The sequence below is a fragment of the Acanthochromis polyacanthus genome, chromosome 2 (genome assembly GCF_021347895.1).
Source record: "Acanthochromis polyacanthus isolate Apoly-LR-REF ecotype Palm Island chromosome 2, KAUST_Apoly_ChrSc, whole genome shotgun sequence".
Lineage (NCBI taxonomy): Eukaryota > Metazoa > Chordata > Actinopteri > Pomacentridae > Acanthochromis > Acanthochromis polyacanthus.
Window position 1 is genome coordinate 7,289,726 of NC_067114.1, and position 20,660 is coordinate 7,310,385.

The 20,660-nt window shown below is 41.3% G+C and overlaps 2 protein-coding genes across 3 annotated transcripts; one reads left to right on the forward strand and one right to left on the reverse strand.

Annotated features, from left to right (window-relative positions):
• The first annotated feature begins 645 nt into the window (after nucleotides 1-645).
• On the forward strand, nucleotides 646-17,119 carry tpp2 (tripeptidyl peptidase 2). Of its 2 annotated transcripts, XM_022191543.2 has the most exons (29): nucleotides 646-933; nucleotides 1,827-1,955; nucleotides 2,100-2,195; nucleotides 2,662-2,766; nucleotides 2,854-2,978; nucleotides 3,102-3,265; nucleotides 3,437-3,591; nucleotides 3,694-3,770; nucleotides 3,859-3,986; nucleotides 4,715-4,963; nucleotides 5,369-5,484; nucleotides 5,623-5,794; nucleotides 5,887-6,044; nucleotides 6,125-6,201; nucleotides 6,283-6,389; nucleotides 6,934-7,088; nucleotides 7,726-7,842; nucleotides 7,948-8,048; nucleotides 8,131-8,227; nucleotides 8,322-8,459; nucleotides 8,628-8,872; nucleotides 9,322-9,400; nucleotides 10,696-10,734; nucleotides 11,152-11,303; nucleotides 11,402-11,498; nucleotides 11,654-11,784; nucleotides 12,935-13,184; nucleotides 13,888-14,007; nucleotides 14,099-17,119. In XM_022191543.2, exons 1-29 carry the CDS (start codon nucleotides 769-771, stop codon nucleotides 14,186-14,188), a joined length of 3,834 nt encoding a protein of 1,277 aa, XP_022047235.1. In that variant the 5' UTR covers nucleotides 646-768; the 3' UTR covers nucleotides 14,189-17,119. The 2 variants fall into 2 exon arrangements, with proteins under 2 accessions (XP_022047235.1, XP_022047236.1); XM_022191544.2 differs by lacking the exon at nucleotides 10,696-10,734 and having other exon boundaries at nucleotides 647-933.
• A 678-nt stretch (nucleotides 17,120-17,797) lies between these two features.
• LOC110949464 (protein-lysine methyltransferase METTL21C-like) lies at nucleotides 17,798-20,343 on the reverse strand. The gene is made up of 3 exons (XM_022191557.2): nucleotides 20,206-20,343; nucleotides 20,004-20,121; nucleotides 17,798-18,351 (listed from the first exon to the last, which is right to left on the reverse strand). Exons 1-3 carry the CDS (start codon nucleotides 20,341-20,343, stop codon nucleotides 17,951-17,953), a joined length of 657 nt encoding a protein of 218 aa, XP_022047249.2. The 3' UTR covers nucleotides 17,798-17,950.
• Nucleotides 20,344-20,660: the final 317 nt, after the last annotated feature.

Sequence of the window (20,660 nt, forward strand, 5' to 3'; positions counted from 1 at the left end):
CATTATATGTAAAACTGGGCTTGAAATTGGGATGTTCTGTAAGGGGTTCTCTCGATTTCCACTCAGATCTCAGAAGATTATGTCTTAGATACTTTAGCATTAGTTTCTGCCTAAGGATTGTTTGTTTGAGGCCTTGCTTGTCTTTGGACTTTAAAAATTAAGGTTAGATCCCACAAAAATACACAAGGAAAACCCAAGAAATCCAAAGACTTGAAATGAGCAGAGATCTTGGCTTTGATTTGCAAATTGAATCCTAAATACTGATCTTGTGAGGATTTTTAAGCAAATTAGTTCAACATGCACATTGTAGTACACTCATACCTGCAAAGTTCCCCTGCTGTCGGTTATACGTCAGATTTTGACATGTGGTCCCACAAATTGATGAAATGCAGTAATTTTATTCTTTTTGGAGCTTTTGTTTGTACTGTGTACAGTGGTTGAAGGGTCCTCATATTCAAACTAATTGATTAAGCTTTCAAATTTCAGCTGGTACATTTTGTACCAGAAGACCCAGGATGCAGGATTTAACTGTTAGATAAATCAGCTGCGAGTTACAAAACAATGTGATGATTTCTAAGAGTAGTTCAGATATTTTATTAATCATACATGATAAAAGACCAGTTGTTTGGCTTAAAGGTTACAGAGAGTTTGTGGCAGGGCAGATGACTGCAGGCACTACCCCTTTAACCAGCTCTCCTCCCCGTCTCTCCCACCGTGTTGCTCTCTTCCCCATTTCGCTGCTTTGTTTTCATTGTCGCTCTTTTGATCATGGCTGCTCATTCTACCGAGGAACCGTTTCCCTTCCACGGGCTGCTCCCCAAGAAAGAAACTGGCGCCGCCACTTACCTCACCAGGTTCCCCGAGTATGATGGCCGAGGGGTGCTCATCGCTATCCTCGACACCGGCGTGGATCCCGGGGCCCCCGGCATGCAGGTAAATCTGACCGGCTACCTCGTGTTAGCTACAGGCCCGACTCGTTCACTTAAACTGTCACCCAAAGCGACAGCTAGCTAGCACGCTTGTTAACATCTGTAGATAGGCACAGTAACTGGGACGTTTAGGTTTACTGCTTTTATGACAACCAAATCAAGACATAGCAGTTATTAGCGAGTGTTTTCTCAAGCTGCCAAGTTGTGGTTCCGTGCTAAACTAGCGGACAGTTAACTAACTAAACGTTAGCTAGTAAGTTGACATACATGTTAGCACGATAGCCTGGAAGCTAACAGCGGAATTTGTTTTCCTTCACTCTCTCCAGTGTTTACAGTTTGAGTTGTCAGTCAGTTAGCGTTAAATATGAGTTGAATGTTGCCACCAGGTTAGTAGTAGCAAGTTAAACTTACGTGTGGTTTGTTGATTGTTACGCAATGAACCGTAACTACACCTTAACTGCCAAGTCACACTGGAGTAAAGTTAGTTAACGAGCTACACAGCACTAAATAGGTTAATGAGAACCTGCCCGCCTTGATACAGATACGTCCTTGTTGTGGGGTTATTCGGCGGGTCTTCATACTAAATTAAGGTCAACCATTTATTTTTAATCTTCTCACCTTGCTTCAGTCACGCTGTAAAGGGCAGACACTGAATCTGACTCCTTCATTGTGAGTAAACAAATCCGTTTACAGGGAGACACTCCTGTTAAGGCTTTGGAGGCTTATTCGTCCTTCAAGATGTTTTTTCTCATCACTCAGACGTGAAATGTCAGATATGATATTTTTAGTTTACAATGCTTTTCACTCCTTCTTGGACAATATAAGTTATTGAATTTGTACTCTGCACCTGTTACAGTCAAAATATCCTGATTGCTTCTTTTATTGCTGCTTCTTTAGGTCACAACCGAGGGCAAGCCAAAGATTGTCGACATCATTGATACGACAGGCAGCGGCGACGTGAACATGACCACGATGGCAGAACCTAAAGATGAGACAATCATCGGCCTGTCTGGTAGAACGCTTAAGGTAGGCAGAAACCTTTTGATCTTAGGACCTGTAAAAAATGAACGAGTAAAGGCTATCACATTCTGTTGCAGGTATTGCCCTACATCTGAAGCCATTTCATAGTGATGTTTTATCTGCCTCGCTGTGTCTTTTTATGTCTCCCAGATCCCTCCTGCCTGGGTCAATCCAACAGGGAAGTACCGCATTGGAGTTAAAAATGGCTACGAGTTCTTCCCTAAGGCTCTTAAAGAAAGAATACAGGTAGAAAGACATGACAGTATTACTGTACTAGGTCTGAGATAGTTTTGATTTTGCATTGCTGTTGACATGTGCACAGTATGAAATGCACAGCGACTGATGACCCAAAAAGAAGCTTATCCATGATAACAACTACTAATAAAACTTGTGATGTGGAAAGAAGTTTAAAGACTTATGCCACATAAGCAATGAAAAGTATGGTGGTGTAGTTATGTTATGTTAATGGATCCTCTGCACTAATATAGTGTTACTACTTGAATGTCCCTCAGGATTAATAAAGTATCTATCTATCTATCTATCTATCTATCTATCTATCTATCTATCTATCTATCTATCTATCATAAAGATTTATTCCAGATTAGTTTAAAAAAAGTGTACACTGTATATCCAGATCCTGTTGGTAAAATTAATTAGAATATGTTGCAAGTTTTCATGGATTTTAAGAGATACTTTTATTATGTTCTTGTAGAAAGAGCGGAAGGAGAAGATGTGGGACCCACCACACAGAGCAGCACTCGCTGAAGTCTGTCGCAAGACAGAGGAGTTTGACCTCGCTCATCCTACACCCTCACAGGTCAGACATGCACATTTCTTCTGTTCCTAGTAATTTTTCTCTACTGTCTGTCTCATGTGTATGTTTCGCCTTGTTTGCTCTGTGCAGAATGAGAAGTTGCAGAAAGAAGAGCTGCAGAGTCAGTCAGAGCTGCTGGCATCACTAGAAAAGAAGTACAGTGATCCTGGTCCTGTATATGACTGTGTGCTTTGGCATGATGGCGTCACATGGAAGTAAGCCATGCACTCTTCAAAGCTCCTTTTATTCATTAAATTTGTTTGCCTTTCACCATCTCTTTGTGTTAACTGTCATTATATTTATCATTCACACTGACAGTTACTGTTTGTTTCCTTCAGGGCTGTAGTCGACACTTCAGAGTGTGGAGAACTGTCCCAGTGCACTGTACTGAGCTCATACAGAGAGACACAAGAGTATGCCACATTAGGAAATGCAGAGATGCTTAACTACTCTGTTAATATTTATGATGAAGGAAACACACTCTGCATCGTCACCAGCGGAGGTGAGGAACTAAAATACAAAATCCATCCTATCTACAAAAAAGTGTTCATTTTATTCAGTCAATCATGTTAGCTATTAGACTGCGTTACTGCAAATTCGGCAGTTAAGGCTGCATAATGTTTGGAAGTCTGCCTTGTATTCTTAAATATAACTTCCTTGTGTGCTCTTGAAGGTGCTCATGGGACACATGTGGCAAGCATTGCAGCAGGTTACTTCCCAGAGGAACCTGAGCGTAATGGTGTGGCCCCTGGTGCCCAAATTCTGGCTCTGAAGATTGGAGACACCCGCCTCAGCACCATGGAAACGGGCACAGGACTCATTCGTGCGGTACATTCCCCAAAGTCTCTGTCAAATATAGGTTAACTAACAGGCTGCCTCTTGTTCCACATTTTTACACTAGTTTGTTCTTTGTGTCTCTGTCATTTCAAGATGATTGAAGTCATCAACTACAAGTGTGACTTGGTCAATTATAGCTACGGGGAAGCCACTCACTGGCCCAATTCAGGGTAAGTATTGTGAAGGGGTGTATGATTATTACGGTTCTGTCATTTCTTGCTTCTTGTTAAAGATTGTCATTGTAAATCTGTCTTTCAGGAGGATTTGTGAGGTGATCACAGAAGCTGTGCAAAAGCACAATGTGATTTTTGTTTCAAGTGCGGGGAATAACGGTCCCTGCCTGTCCACCGTCGGCTGCCCAGGAGGAACCACCAGCAGTGTCATAGGTACATGCTTTGATTACACACTGCTTGGCTGAATTACGAAGAAATCAAACATTTTAATAATTCATTGAAACTCTATTTACAGTCAGAATGTATTTAAGCATGAAGGCCTCATTTGCAGAGTAAGACAATAAAATGTTGGCGTACAAATGACAAACTTAGGTAGCCATTAAATAATAAAAGGCAAGTTAGTAAAATAATAGAAACAGTCATTTGAGCAAGTTAAGTTTTAAAAACAAGACCAGCTGAAAGTGAGATAAGATGAACTTTGAAAAATGAATTGAGCAAAGTATAAAAATGAGTCAACCTTTGATTGTTCTCCTCGTTGTTCCAAGTTGTATGTGCACGGTGGGTAAAACAGGATTATTCAAACAAAGTCAAAACAGCTGACAACTTCAAAACATGGGATTTTTTTAAACATCCAATGAGTGTGCTCAGATTGCATCAACCTGAAGTGTAAAAAAAACACGCAACATTATTTTTACTTTTCTTTAGCCGTGGCATCACTGGGGTAAAGACAGTGGCATTATTTATATTCCTCACAGTAGTAAAGATTGACACATATTACCTTGAGGAACCTCCACCATTGTAATGCAACATATTATAATTAGCATATTTTCTTCTGGTATCTCCAGTGATGCTGATGGTTCCAAAGTTGTACATCATGAAGCCTAATAGATGTATTCATTTTCTTTACATGTCATTTACTTCCTGCTTCCTTCTCTCCTTAGGTGTTGGAGCATATGTGACTCCTGACATGATGGTGGCGGAATATTCCCTGCGAGAAAAGCTGCCTCCCAACCAATACACCTGGTCATCCAGGGGCCCCAGTACCGATGGGGCTCTGGGGGTCAGCATCAGTGCCCCTGGCGGTGCCATCGCGTCTGTACCCAACTGGACCCTTCGTGGTACCCAGCTGATGAACGGCACATCCATGTCATCCCCCAATGCCTGTGGAGGAATTGCACTCGTCCTGTCAGGTGAGTCCAGGTTCATGGATACATACTAGACTTGGGAATACAGTGGTCCCTCGGCATACCGTGGTTCACTTTTCGCGGTCTCACTGTATTGTGGATTTTTCCCTAAATCATGGGATTTTGCGGTATAAAGGTATTTTTATGTATTTGTTATTGTGGAGAGCTCACTGGAGAAAGAATGTCAGCCTTTCATGCAGTCTTAGAAGAATATTTAAGTGAAATAAATTGCATAGTCATATAAATAGATACATATAAATATGGTCACTACTTTGCAGATTTTCGTCTGTCCGTGGGAGGTCTGGAACGTAACGCCCACAATAGAAGAGGGACCACTGTATATTGCATTTATGAAATGTGTGTTTATATGAATGCACATCTGATGCAGTGTGTGATTTTTCTGTGGGAAAGGACTGAAACAGAATGGCATCAGTCCCTCTGTTCCTACTGTGAGGAGAGCGCTGGAAAACACAGCTCTGAAGGTTGATGACATTGAGGTGTTTGCACAGGGCCACGGAATAATCCAGGTAGCGTCACTGCAGCTGCTGTCATTCACACATTTCCTTTTCTGTCTCTTGCTATCATGTTTTATTGTAAGTATTTTGGTGTTTCTTATCTATATTCTTTGTGCCATCCAATAATCTGCTCTGCGTCTTCTTCCTCAGGTGGACAAGGCTTTAGACTACCTCACTCAGCACGCCTCTTTACCCACAAGCCACCTGGGTTTCTCAGTCAGCGTGGGATCACAGAGGGGCATCTACCTCAGGGATCCAGCCCAGATTCTTGCACCCTCAGATCACGGAGTAGGAATTGAACCCATCTTCCCAGAGAACACAGGTACAAGTGTGCTTTTGTTTGCCTTTTAAAGCATTTTATTTTGCTGTGTGTTCATTTGTTTTGACACCAGCTGTCTTCTTCATCCGCCACAGGAAACTCTGAGCGAATCTCCTTGCAGCTACACTTGGCGCTCACGTGTGCTGCCCCGTGGGTCCAGTGCCCGTCCCATCTAGAGCTGATGAACCAGTGTCGCCATGTCAATGTCCGCATCGATCCTGTGGGGCTGAGAGAGGGAGTGCACTACACAGAGGTGGGGATAAGACGGAGGAAGGGGAAAAGAATGAGCTAAATAATGCTGTTTATTAATCTCATTTTGGATGTGTTTTTCAGGTGTGCGGGTACGATACAGCGGCACCGAGCTGCGGCCCACTATTCAGAGTCCCAATTACAGTTATTATCCCCGCAAAGTAAGTTCTCACTTTATAAGAGCATTTTTGTTTTTCTGAGATTTTCGTGTGTGTGACAGCTTTTTTCCCCTCTTCTGATAGAGTGACAGATAGTCGTAATCAGGAGGTGAGCTTCACAGACGTCCACTTCAGACCAGGCCAGATCAGACGTCACTTCATCACCGTTCCTCAGGGAGCCTCCTGGGCAGGTTAGTGTCTCCATGTGTGATGAACGTGGTGCAAAAGTGGGATTTTTACAGCTTTCAGTCAAGTTTCAGTCACTAGTAGTATGATTAACGAGAGTATGCGTTTCTAAAGGCCTCAAATGTTGGATTTTGTTCACGAGTCAATAGTGTTCTAAAACATTAACAAAAACATCATTATCTTCAGTGTGGTAGGGAGCATTATGTCTGGTCTGGTATAGTAGTAGTAAGCTAATAACTGAGGATATCTGCTGCATGCCCTGCAGTGAATACATCTTTTTAATGCCTTGGTGCCTGATAGTCTTCAGCTATCACCTCTCCCACAAATCAGAATTGAGAAGATGTCCCTTGAAATTACTTACACGTTCCAGGTACATTATATTTATGTTGCTCTATGTTATCAAAATGTGGCCTTTTAATCTTTAGTTCTTTCTTTGTCTCTTCTTCCTCCACATTCTGATTCCCCCTCTTGCTTTTTCGCCATCATCTACATCCTCTCCTATCTCTGTTCCTGTTTCCCCCCCCCTCTTTTCTCGTCTTCCTCCTACAGAGATCACACTGACCTCTCATTCAGGAGATGTATCGTCAAAGTTTGTTCTTCACGCCGTGCATCTGGTCAAGCAGAGAGCTTACAGAGCTAACGAGTTCTACAAGTTCTCCTCACTGTTGGAAAGAGGCTCGCTAACTGAGGCCTTCCCTGTTCTGGTACATAGAATTACACAATATACAGATTTTGGAATAATTATTAGATTACAGTGCCTGCTGTTGACTTTCTTTTACTTTTCCTGGGTCTTGTACTTTTTGATGGATTCACCTTGTTGTCATCATACAAGTCTTCCTTCATTTAGGTGTTTTTGACTGATAATTTACTTTGGATTGTCTGTTGACATGACATATTCAGCTTGTGCTTAAAAATAATGGTGCCTGAAAAAAATGTTTTGAACATCTAGTGTGAATTTTTTCTAGTTCAGTACATCATATTTTTATAGTATCTATAGAATTTGGAGCCTATTTTTAGCTGCCCTTGAGCACATAAGTAAATATTTAGCCACACAATTATCAATACTGAAGGCCTGTTTTATAGACTTTGACTACAAAAGAATCCAGCAGATGGTCTTGTAATTATTTCCAAAGCTGTACATTTATTTGACTTGGATTTGACACGTTGCAAGTTATTCTGAAAACATGCCAGAGTCTGTTAAAAATGCCTGTTTTCATCGTAAGTTCTCTGCCAGATGTTGTTGATAAATACCTGGCATGGAAGCTGCATACATATAAAAGCTGCATGCATATGAAAGTGTTAAAACAGTGGGTTATTCTGTGTGTTTCTTGTCTCCTCCAGTCGGGTAGGGTGGTGGAGTTCTGCATTGCTCGCTGGTGGGCAAGCCTGGGTGACGTCACGGTGGACTACAGCATCTCCTTCCATGGACTCAACACTTCTCCTTCACCTCTGCACATAGTAAGAACAACACGGACACGCAGATTAGCAACAGCAGAAGCTACGACAACCAAGACTGCCTGTTCTGTTCTGTTCTGGTTTTGACTGTCGTTTGTCTCTGGCTAGCATGCTTCAGAAGGAGTGACGAGTTTCGATGTGTCGTCGCCTCTGAGATATGAGGAGGTGTCCCCAACCATCACTCTGAAGTCATGGGTTCAGCCTTTGAGGTGAGTGCAGGGGCACATGTGGTCTTAGAATAATGTAACAGCACAGTTCCTTGTTTAATCCCTGCTGCTGTTGTTGTTGTAGGCCCTTAAGCTCGAAGATAAAAGCCTTGGGAGTGAGGGATGTTCTGCCTAATAACAGACAACTCTATGAGATTGTCCTCACGTACAGCTTTCACCAGGTACCGCCAAAACCATCTGCACAGCATACGAGAGAAAAACTTCTCTGCAGATTGTTCTTTGATTATTTCAAGTCTTCTTTTGCTTTGTCCTCAGCCTAAGACTGGAGAGGTGACACCTAGCTGTCCAATGCTGTGTGAGCTGCTGTATGAGTCTGAGTTTGACAGTCAGCTCTGGATGCTGTTTGATCAGAACAAGAGACTGCTGGGCTCAGGGGATGCCTACCCACACCAGGTATGCTTCGCCACTTAAGGAGCTGCCCCTCAGGCTGCATGTTTTATCATATTAGTAGTTGGTGCCTACTTTCAGCAAGTAGGATTGATGATAAAAGAAAGGGGAAGACGTTTCTGGTGTTTCACGACATGAACTAACAATCCCCCCATCTCTGTTTTACTTCTCCAGTATTCTCTGAAGCTGGAAAAGGGGGACTACTCTGTCCGTCTGCAGGTCCGCCATGAGCAGTCCAGTGAACTGGAGCGCCTTAAGGACCTGCCGTTTGTGGTTTCTCACCGTCTATCCACCACTCTGAGTCTGGACGTGTACGAGACACACCGCGCTGCCCTCATGGCCAAGAAGAAGGCAAACTCTTTCACCTTGTGCCCGGGTGCCACTCAGCCTTTCTACGTCACATCCCTGCCAGACGACAAGTGAGTAAATCTAGCGAGGTGCTTTTCGTCCATTTATAGGAAAAGTCTGACATAACTAATGATTCACTACTGATTGCACAAAAGAAGAAGCAGAAAAGTATTTTTAGTTCACTGCCAGACTCTTATAATCTACAGGAGACACATTGAATTTGTTTTGAGATAATGACTGCATCTACAGCAAACAGAAGAAAATTGCGTCATTGATCAAATGCAAGGTATATTTAGCTTTGTGCTGGGAATGAGTGATGTTTACTCTCTCTTCAGTGCATTCTGCTGAAACACTTATACCCCAGTATTCCACTAATGCTGCACCACTGCAAAAGATCATCTTTATTTATCAAAATATAATCTTTGCAAATTTGTTTTGCCGTGTAAATAATATCAGATATGTGATATTGGTCTTTATGCGCTCTGTTGCGATCTCTCTCCTGTTACTTCTCCTTTTTCAGGATCCCTAAGGGGACAAGTCCAGGATGCTACCTGTCAGGTTCTCTCGTCGTACCCAAGAGCGAGTATGGCAAGAAAGCTGTGAGTGCCTCTGTTCTTTGTTAAGCCCTGTACTTCAGAGCAGTGGTCACTTCTACTCATCAGGACCCAAAGTTGAGCTGTTTTCCACTTCTTTCAAATCAAGGGCTTTAACACATCCCCAGGTTTATGCAGAATGCACCACGTTTACTTTGACCTTGTCAATCATGAAGAATCTGACATGGAGTCATTAGGTGTAAAGCCAGAAGTACTTACGGTCCTGAGGATTAGACAAAACCAGTGGCTGGCTGCTCTTAGTTTTTTTTTTTTTTTTTTCCTTTTAAAATTCTCTGAAATGTAACACTCATCAACTTCAGACTGAAGCTGATCAGTCCGGTCTGCCGTTTGTTAAACCGACTGCTGTCCTTTTCGTTAATGCATGAGTTCTTTTTTCCCCTCTCATTTGCCGTTGTCCATACTTCTGTTTCAGTCCAGAAAAGAAAGCATCCGATGTTGAGAGTTTCAGATCACCTACACACCGGATCACTTTTGAAATTGTCATTAGATGGGTGATAGAATATTTTTGGTTGTTAACATGGTCCAGTTGAAACTTCTCTGGACCATGTCTTTTTTATCATTGGCCTCAAGGATGGAAATTGGGAAAAATATTAGTTGAAAAAATAAAACTACCTTTTTTTAGTGTAAATACTTTTTTTGCCTAGACTAGACTTACAATCAGCTTAAACAGTTTGGATGCTTGCTGTAGGGCCAAAGGGACATGTTTGTCAAATGAGTGAAATATCTGTAAAGGTCAACAACCAAAGTGAAACATTTACTTCGACATGCACTACAATGGCAAATGTTTTATTTCCACAGCTTAAACTTGATGTCTTCCTCGCTGTAAGAGCTCACCTTTACATCTCTGTGGAGCTGCTTCCTTATTCACTTCTGAATATTTTTCTTGTGTGCTTGTGGCTTTATTCTGTGAGTCCAATGCAAAGGACTTTAATTTATACTTCAACTATTTACAAATCAGCAGTTTTCACTTTGCTGAAAATATATGCATTGTTTGAGCATTATTTTAACACAATAATTTTAATAATCTTATGTCAAATTTTCGCTGAATCCACCAATTATGTTCAGTTTTTCCCTCAGGAAGTATATTTGTTAAATCTGAGCTTGTCAGCAACAAGGATTGCGCCATCGTTTTTCACTGTAAAATGTGTTTAACAGGTGACAGGTAAGTGGGTAGACTCTGAGTCTCTGAGTGAGGATGAGCCAGAAAATGAAGAAAGAGAGAATCCTTTTTGGTGTGTTTGTGTTGTCTCTTCCTTACTGTGTGTTATTCTGACCACCAGGGGCAGGCCTCTGCAAAACGACAAGGAAAGTTTAAAAAGGTACTGGATGAGCTAGAAACACTGTACAACAGAGCGTCCACTGCTCTCCTACCATCTGGAAATGGCTTTACCTTCAGATAGGATTTGTAACATCTGCATTAATCTTGTCAAAGCATGTCGATATTTCTGCACTGAAATATGCAACAGTCTTACCATAGCTATTCTTTGATGGAGTAGTTAAAGTTTTCTGGTGGTCAGTAAAACTGCAAATATATCTATAAATATCAACATCACTGATAATGAGCACTACTTTAAGCTTTTCTAAATGAGTAATAAAGGAGTCTTGGGACATGACATTGGTAGAAAGAGGGTGAGCATTTGGGATGCTGATAGAGTAGTAAAAGCGCTCCTAGATTTAGTTAAATGTATCCGTTATTGGATTTTGACTTCAGCTGTTTTTTGTGTGTGTTTCTGCAGGATATTGTTCCAGTCATCTATCACTTAATTCCTGCTCCCAACAAAGCAAAAAATGGAGGGAAGGAGAAGGACAAAGAAGGAGACAAAGAAAAAGACGTCAAGGAGGAGTTTGCCGAAGCCATGAGAGATTTGAAGATTCAGTGGATGACAAAGTGAGCTCAGTCTCTCATTTGTCTTGTTCAGCAACACGCAGCTTGCTTTTACTTATTTTTCATTTTTCTGCCAACTATCTGTTATGTTTGCTGATCAGGTTGGACTCCAGCTCCATCTATGACGAACTGATGGAAAATTACTCTGAGTACCTTCCACTGCATGTACAGAGACTGCACCAGCTGGACTCAGAAAAGGTAATGCAACACACCAGCAGAAGAAAAGAGAAAGGAGGTAGCTTTGTCAGTATTAAATGCTGGGAGGATTACATTATTTTCTTCAAGAAGTTGGAGTCTGAATTATGCAACCATCTTTGCCCGCAGTCATTTCTCCTCATCTTGTTTGTGTTAAGGAGCGTGTTAAACGTCTCAGAGAGGTCATGTCGGCAGCAGAAATCGTCATCTCCCACATCGACCAGACGGCCTTGGCTGTTTACCTCACCATGAAGACAGACCCTCGGCCGGAAGCTGCTTCTATTAAGACGTATGTCACACTGAAAGATAGTAGTAATAGCAGAGCAATGCTTGTTTATAAAGAATTCTGTTTCATTTTTATTAAGCTTAAAGTCCTAGATATAGTGGCAAGGTTTCCATGTGGAAATTCAATGCTGACACATCTCCCCTCATGATCAGCCTCAGCCTTATAGAAGCTACAGTAATTACAGTGGCACTGTTTGAAAGAAGAAATAATAGACTGGTCTCTTGTAAAGGAAAAGCGTAATTGATTAAAAGTCAACACACCCTCATCCAGTGTCAGTCCACACAGACATTTTGCCACCACAACCTCACTTGGTGTAGTATGACCAGTAATTAGCAGTTGTTAGCAAACAGCAGATAACTGCTGTGTAGCTGACACTTGAGTTATTTTGCTGACTAAGTGACTCCTTTCTAATTTTGTCACTGTTGAACTACAATTTAGAATTTAACATTATCAAGTAATTGTTATTTATGACTACAGTGGTAAGTTTTCAGCAAAAATCTTATGCCGCTTTTCCACTAGCACCTACTTGACTCGACTCAGTTTGTGAGGTTTTCCTTTAGGACGTAGTACCTGGTACCGGGTACTATTTTAGTACCTACTCGGCCGGGGTTCCAAGAGAGCTGAGTCGATCCAATAATGGGACGTCTGCAGAGTGCAGACCACTGATTGAACAAGGAGTGACAACACACGAGAGCAACTCCTTCATGAAAACCAAACCCACCAGTTTTTTATAAAACTGGTAACAGCGACAGTGTGCATTGCTCTTCTTTTACTTTGAATCTAACAAAAAGCCATAGACAGAGCAGCAGATATACCATCGCCTCGATGTCCTCCATTGTTGCGTTTGTGTCGCACACAAATGATGCTAAGGGACTTCTGCACTGCCATTCTATGACGACTTCACCCACGATGAGCTGGTACTCAATTTTAATGGAAAACAACTTAAGTCGAGTCGAGCTGAGTAGGTGCTTGTGGAAAAGCGCCTTTATTCGTACTTTAGATGCCATTTGCTGTATAATTACAGTCACTTGTCTTTTTCCCTAAACCTTAACTTTTTTTTCAGAAATGCAGCATGCCCCAGCTTTCCTATAAAACTGCAAACTGATAGATTTGAAGCCCCTAACTTTGACTTGTTTTAACCTTTGTGTTTCAGCGACATGGAGAAGCAGAAGTCGTCCCTGCTGGATGCTTTATGTAGGAAAGGCTGCGCTCTGGCTGACCAGCTCCTGCTGCCTCCTGCGCCGCAGGACGGTGCCGCTGCTGTCGCCACGGGACAATCAGCCGCAGAGGAAGCTGTGGAGCAGGTGGCCAGCAGCTCTGATGACACCCTGCAGAACGTGGCCAAAGCCCTGACAGATGTGTTCTGGGAGGTGCAGAAGTGGGCGGAGCTAACAGACTCCAAGGTAAGGAAAATGTTTACAGAAAAAGTGAAAGTTTATGGTAAACTATATGCTTACTGATGTAAATATATGCACCATGTTAGTCTGTTTATTTGCTAAAACAACAGTTTGTCAGATCTCATTTCTCTCTAAATTTCTTACATTGTCTGTGGCTCTCAGTCTCAAGCACACTGGTTCCTACTGAAGACATATTTCTGAATAAACCAGTCTTAAATATGTAGTTTTTAAATACTGTTTGGAACTATAGGTTTAAGTAAACTTTATTTAAATGGGAGTAAATATTGCATTTGTTGGGGGCTGGTGTCAGTCATTGATTCTTACATATTGGTTGAAGTCCTGTGGATTCACAGGCACAGGATGATTTATGTGGGATTGATTTAAAATACACTACTGTGCCTATGTTGATGGTAATAAAGGAAAGTCTAATGATTTTCAGAGAACAGTGGAGCTTTATGGCACAGAGAAATGAAACAGTTAAGCTTTACAGATAACCCATGCTACTTGGATCAATTCATTGATAGTTTTGGTCTTTTCATGTAATGATTTTGTTCTCTATTTAATAAAATCAGTCATAAGGACCAGAATTTCTGAAGGTTGTAACTAAAACATTGTGCGCTCTTATTTCTTTCTCATTTTCTTTTTATGAAGCTTTCTATTAGTTCAGTAAAGCTAACATACTTGTACCTTTTGTATTTCCTTTGTTCAGGTGTTGATGTTTTCATATAAACACGCTCTGGTGAACAAGATGTACGGCCGAGCCTTAAAATACGCCTCAAAGATGGTGGAGGAGAAACCCACCAAAGAGAACATGAAGAACTGCATCCAGGTAGGAGAGCAGCGTTGGCTCAAAACTATTGACAAGATACAGGATTTTCTAGATCGATCGCTGAAATAATTTCCTATTTCTTGTTTTTCAGCTCATGCGTCACCTCCGATGGACTCACTGCGCTACCTTCAGCGAGAACTGGCTCCCTGTCATGTACCCCACAGACTACACACCGTTCTAGACACACACACACATACATGTGCATGCATGGGCAGCATGGCCACACACGGTCCATTACGTGGTAACTTTGATATCATGTCCCTCAGGGTCACATGGTCTATGCATCTGACCAACCAGCTGCCTCCTGAGACTTTTTTTTTTTTTTTCAAATGTAAACATGGATGAACACCCAAAATAAGGACAGCACCAAGTTTAAATGGTTTAATGCACTTGACACCTTGTAAAGCGAGAGATCGTGTTCAGAGCTTACCTGTAAATGTTTGAGTTGTTTGTTAGAATCCCACCAACAGAAAAACAATAGTCAGTTAAAATGTTTAAAGCTCTAAACTCACTGAGACTTGTTGATGGTGTAGCTCATTGGTGTCTTCATTAGGTGTTGTCCTTTATTTTGTTGTCATCTACTAATTTGGAGGCTTTTACATCCACCCATCCTCAGCTGTCCAGACTCCATATCATATAAATAACTGTAAATACTGTAATAAAAAAAAAGAAAAGAAAGGGCCAGTGTGGACTCCAACAATGCATTCAAGAAAAGAAACTGTGACCCACCTTAAGAAAACAACAGAAAACTCAAAGGTAGTCATCATGATACTTCAGTGAGCAGACAGGAGGACTCGCTGTTGCACGATGTTCGGACATACGAGGGCACGCCGAGTCTGCCTGATCCCTGAATTAAAACAGAGTCTTGGACAGAACGTAATCTCCTTTTTTTTCTTTTTTTTCTTTTTTTAAATATTTTTCCAGCCAGGCCGGGTTGATAAAGTTTAGTCTTGTCCGTCTCAGATCACACAAAACAGTGTTGAGGTGCCTTTCTACATGTACCTTACATTATCTGATGGGTTGAAAAACAGCGCGATGGTTCCGAGTCCGGTAACACTCAGCCGCTTGCAGTCATTTCACCCATCGACCTTCGGTGTCAAATGTGGTTTCAAACCGGCAGCGTGATGTGTCTGTGCACTGTATGCAGGCCGTCAGTGACTTGTCGGGTAATGAGGAAGCCACGACAAACTCGCTTTGTTGTCTCCTGCTTACCTCCAGAGGTGTTGGCCACCCGCTTCACGCTGCCGTTGCCACATTTGACGACCACCGAACAGACCTCACTACCATAACGATGCAGTCATGGGCAGCAGTAAGATGTTCACATTTCAAGGTTAAAATGTTCACACGTTACAGATGTTTCTGTGTGGCATTCAGAATGTTGCACTTGTACACAGTGTCATAAAAAAAACTGTACATACACACGTAACCTACGGAATATTAAGATGCAATAGGTATATAATACAAATATTATTCTAATTGATGTATTTTGCATATATGCATGTCTTCTAGGATGTAAGGAAAACTAGTTTCATGTGGAAGCAGATTTTAGTTTGTTTCAATTTGAAAAGGTTTTTAATCTGAGACAAGATACTGACAATAATCCACTGTTATTTTCATGGGTGTGTGTTTGTGGATGAATTTTCGTGTACTTGTCAGCACATTTTCTGTACGTGAACATTGTTCCCAACAGAGCTGAAACGAACCATTTAGACAGGGTTGCTTTTTTTCTTAAGATACCTTATTTACTTTAAAGGACCGCATCGGTGTTTTTGTCTGTTTGATCTCTGTTACTGCAAATCACATACACTTGACATCACGGTTGCATGTTCTGGTGTTTTTGGTGATCTGGTGCATTTGTAGAAGAAGCCATAATCATTCATTTGATTTTTGCCCTCAGTTTTAGCAATTTGTCAACATGGCTTCTATTATCACTGCAAATCACCAGCCAAGTGTTTGATTTCATAATGAGGCATTGTACGGTGGTAGTGGCTTGTGTTCACCCTTTAAATATCCTGGATTTTGGAAATTTATGAAAGCCGGTGACTGTACAGAATCAAAGGTATAACGTTAGGATAATGTACGATTTGCGTTTGAGGAGTTCACTTGCAGAAACACCGGTGTGGTCCTTTAAAGTATCTCACCTGAATCTTGTAACAAATGGGGACGACATAATCATTTTTTATCTTTCCATATTTGTGATTCTTTTCACTTTTAAACCCATAAAGCAAAAAGTGTGATTTCCTCTCTCATCTGTAGTATTATCAGTTTAACCAAAGAATGATTTTTCATGTTAAGCTGGTTTAATTGTCAGCAGAAGCACGAGGGCGAAACAATTTGATTAGAAGAAGGAAATCGATTCACGCTCTGAAATGATGTGGCTCTAATTAACGGTTTCATGTCGTCCTGGTGTCGTTTTAAGCCCTCTCACCAGTGGAAGGTCCACGCTGAAGAATGTAAAAGCAGCTGCTTTCAAACCTCCCGTCCTCATGGGGGTAAACAGTCTTTTCTTGGAGTGAATCAGGGGTCATGACTTGTGTTTACCCAGGGTTAAGAGTTCATTGTGTTTCTGTTTTTAGCTGCCACTTGTATCACTTTCGGCTGCGGCCTCTTCAAGTGTGCACGGGTTTGCTGGAATCAGTTGGGTTTAGTTTTCGACAGAATTTGTGCACATTTCCTGCCTCTTTGTCCTTTTTCCTCTTTCCTGTGTTTGGGTTTTCGTTCAGACAGATCTATCTCCAGTACACGTTGCCAATGACCGTCTCTCCGAAAATGGCCTTAACTTTCACCACACGGGACTTTTGCCGTCCACTTCTGGCACCAAACAGACTTCTCATATCTGTTGCTCTCACTCTGCTGGTGTCAGGAAAGACTTCAGAAATTGCTTCTTATGGATGTTGAGTGTTTATATTTATAGTCATAAAATCTAGTAAATGCCAATATTTTAAAGAATGTTGCGAGAATAAAGTTGTATGCTCTTAGTATTATTTTATACCCATTCTTCCACGATGACGTGGGAAAGACCCAAACTACTGTCACACTATTTTGTGGTCACATGGAATTAAGTCACAAACCAGAAAAAGGACACTGAATAAAATGATTTGGAAGAATTAAAGTGTTCACGGGTCGTCACTTTTACGTCTGACTGCAATTCGTTGTGTCTTGTATTGTGAATTGCACATTGTATAAAGCAGGAAAGCTAGTGACTGGTCAATAAGAATGTGGTAGACAAAGGTTTTTCTTTAATTTTATTATTTATGCTGGTGTTAGACATAAAAATGTAGAAAAAAGTGCCAAAAATACAGACATTTCTTAACTGGTACAGACTCTGTGAGACAGGCTTACATTATATTTTCCTACAGTCCAATGCGTCTTGTTCAGATGGCCTGTTTGATCCTACCAACTGTATTTTCTTCGTCATTTATAACAAAGGAAAACTTTAAATCTTCACATTTGAGAACCCAGAGCTACCAAATGTTCATCAGAAACAGCCTGCTATGAATATGACTTACTGATCATTTTAGGCCTATTTAATTTATGTGAACAATAAATGATGTAGCCAAATGGTTAAAGACACATTACACCTGACTGAATGTCTTTGTTTAAAGTCATGTTACATATAGTCTGAGGACAGGCAACAGCCAAACTAAAACTGGTTTTGTGCTGCCTTTCTTTACAAAATCTGCATTGATCTTGTGTAGTACAAATTTCTACACCTCTGAGGGTCAAAGATTCTTCAGCTAGAGAGGGAAGTAGCAGAAGAACAACTGCATGTGGATGTTTTGCAGTAGTTCATCTAATGGGTGAAAACTCGTAACCTGCACATGAATACTAAAGCCTGAGCAGATCCAAACTGATATTCCTCTGATATTTCACAGAATGCTGTCCTACACAAAATGTAAAAAGAACATCTACACAGCTAGTCTACTGTCAGATTTAAACTGCTTCAAACATGTCCTCTCTCGTACTTTCTGTAGGTTGCCATAAAGATCTTCATCTCTCCATCTTCAGCCAGTACACTCGTGTTGAAGGCCTTTTTAAAGTTCTCAGTGAAAGTCAGATCAGTCACAAACCTGACCAGGTTGGCCCAGATAATAGTCGTTCCTGGTCTGCAGAAATGCTTCATGGTGGCCAGGAGCTCGTCCAGGAAGTCGTGATGGTAGACCACATCAGCAGCCAGCACGTAGTCGTACCGGCAGACAGATGAAGGGTAGCTGTCCTCCAGGTCGTAGCCCCACGACAGAGCTGCCACCTGGGGAGTGTGTCTGCAGCCCTTAGTGTTCCTCATCACATTGGCCCGGAGGTTACTCAGCACATCTGGTAAGTCAGTAGCTGTGACTGAAGCTCCTGAGGATGCAGAAATACAACAGCTGTCACGATCAACACTACAGTAAGACACTAAGTCCTAACTAAATCGTCAGGTCAATATATAATTGGGGGACTTTTGAAGTCTATGGTATACATCTTGCATACATTTTTATTAAAAGTAAAATAAAATAATGTTTTTATGTTCCTGATGGTCATGTCTTTACAAATTCCATAATTGTTTGTTATGGAAACAATGACTTTTAATATAAAATAAAGAAAGTGTGTTAATTCTAGATCACATGACCTGCTCCACGTGATACCATTTCCTTTTGAAGAAAAGACTGGCAAGACTCCAAGACTTTAGTAGTAATTTAATGTAAAGAAGTGTGGACTTATCACATGTCAGCAGGTTCACTGCAGTATCTTTATAAATAACTTTAAAATTCTAATTTTACTCAGTTGTATATATAATAGGTAGTGTCTACAGATACGGACCCGTCCGTACCTCTAGTACAGATGCTACGGGTACGGGTCCGTACCTCTCGCATCAACCTATATAATATTTCAGAAGAACGCTTCTGTAAAAATGCCATGTGGTGTTTGGTTCTAGGCAGCCATGTTGATTTTAGGCCTGAAAATGTTACAAAAAGTCCCACAATTATATATTGACCCTGTCATGCATTTCATTGCTTGCTGGTTGCCTCTTGTGGCCCATTTTGCAATTATCACAAAATGACAATACTGCTGTAACTATTCACCAGACCCTGATATGTAACCCTGTTTTGCAATATTTGGTATGTATACAGATTAGGATGTGTGGTCTTTAAAACAAGATTATCTCCTGCAGTATCCTGACTGGAGTGGCACCCAGTCCAATCCTTCAATCCATTGGATGCAACTGGGGACTAGTGGGATGCAAAAACATGTTTAACTTGACCTATAGGGCAGCCGTGTTTTATCCTAAGCATCTACGGCGTGCCTCTCATTATGGTTTTGATGTTTCAATTCTGTGATAACCTTGTTGCATTAGTCTGAAGCTACTCACTGACTATCCGGGGGCTGAGCCAGGCTTAGACACTGAACCCGATCTACACACACACATAGCATTTCTTTAATTAGTAACATAAGGAGCAGGGGTTGCTGTTTGACTGATGGTTTAAGTAATGTTGGCTGTAGCGGTGAAGTTTTCTTTTAGGAGAAGCACTGAAACTCCTACACAAAAAGTCTTCTTTTGCTTATATTCATTACTGTGGATTACATGTCCCTTATTGTGCCATTTTTCAACAAATTAATGAAAGTCTCAAAGTGTCCCCAGAATGCGTCGTTCAGAGTTTCAATTCAAAATAATGCAAAGATGGTTTATTTTGCCGTGGCTGTTTAACTCCTGGTGTTAGTCTAGTGTGAAAAAGGCTGTTACAGGTTTAAATACAACTGTCCAAGCCCACTTCAGGAAGAAGACCATCTCTGTATGTAGAATTGACAATGTGGAGCAAAACAGTTCACTGCCAGGCTTTCTAGTTGGATGAAATAATACATATATACAATAAAATGCATGGCATGTTTAAATACACATTCACATTGTGCTACATATTAGAAGTTTAGTTCATTTTTTTCAGTATACGTGTTTGCATATATCCAGTAAAGATCCTGGAATGACAAACTTCATGTGTCGTATCATGACAAGTGCTCACCCAGCAGACTGGCCACGATGGTCACCAGTCCTGTTCCTGCTCCGAGCTCGAGGACCTTCCTCCCCTGCAGGTTCACCAAGTGTCTGTTGTTGTCCAGGAAGTAGCACAAAGCCAAAGCCTGCAGGCCAGAGGAAGGTTAAGGTGAGGTTTTGCAGCATTTTGTCATTTACAAAGGTGTCTAAAAATTTCAAGAAATACTCACAGCTGGCCACATCACTGCTCCGAAGGAGTCTATGGATTCAGAAATAGCAATGTCCTGCCCTACGTAATGGTAGATGTCTCTACCGTAGCTGCTGATGTGGGTGAAGGTCCAGTTCAGCTGTACAGCTGTTTGTTTCATCGACTCCTGTCCTGTGGAGAGAAACAGAATTCAGCTGCAACTCAGTCGACCACAGTAAAGACAAAAAATAAAATAATGCCCACATTATATACTTACATAGCCATGACATCACTGTCAAACATAAACTTAAAAGTTTTTTTTCTTAATTTAAAAATGAAAGAAAAATAGTGGTGGTTGCTCATCTGTTATGGTTTTCGGCTACTGTTCAGAAGATCAAACCCTCGAGCAAGACCTGTAACCCAACCTCCTCCATGGGCCCCATAGAAGGGTTGACCCTGCATTCTGACCTCCGCTTCCAAACAAGCTGGAATATATAT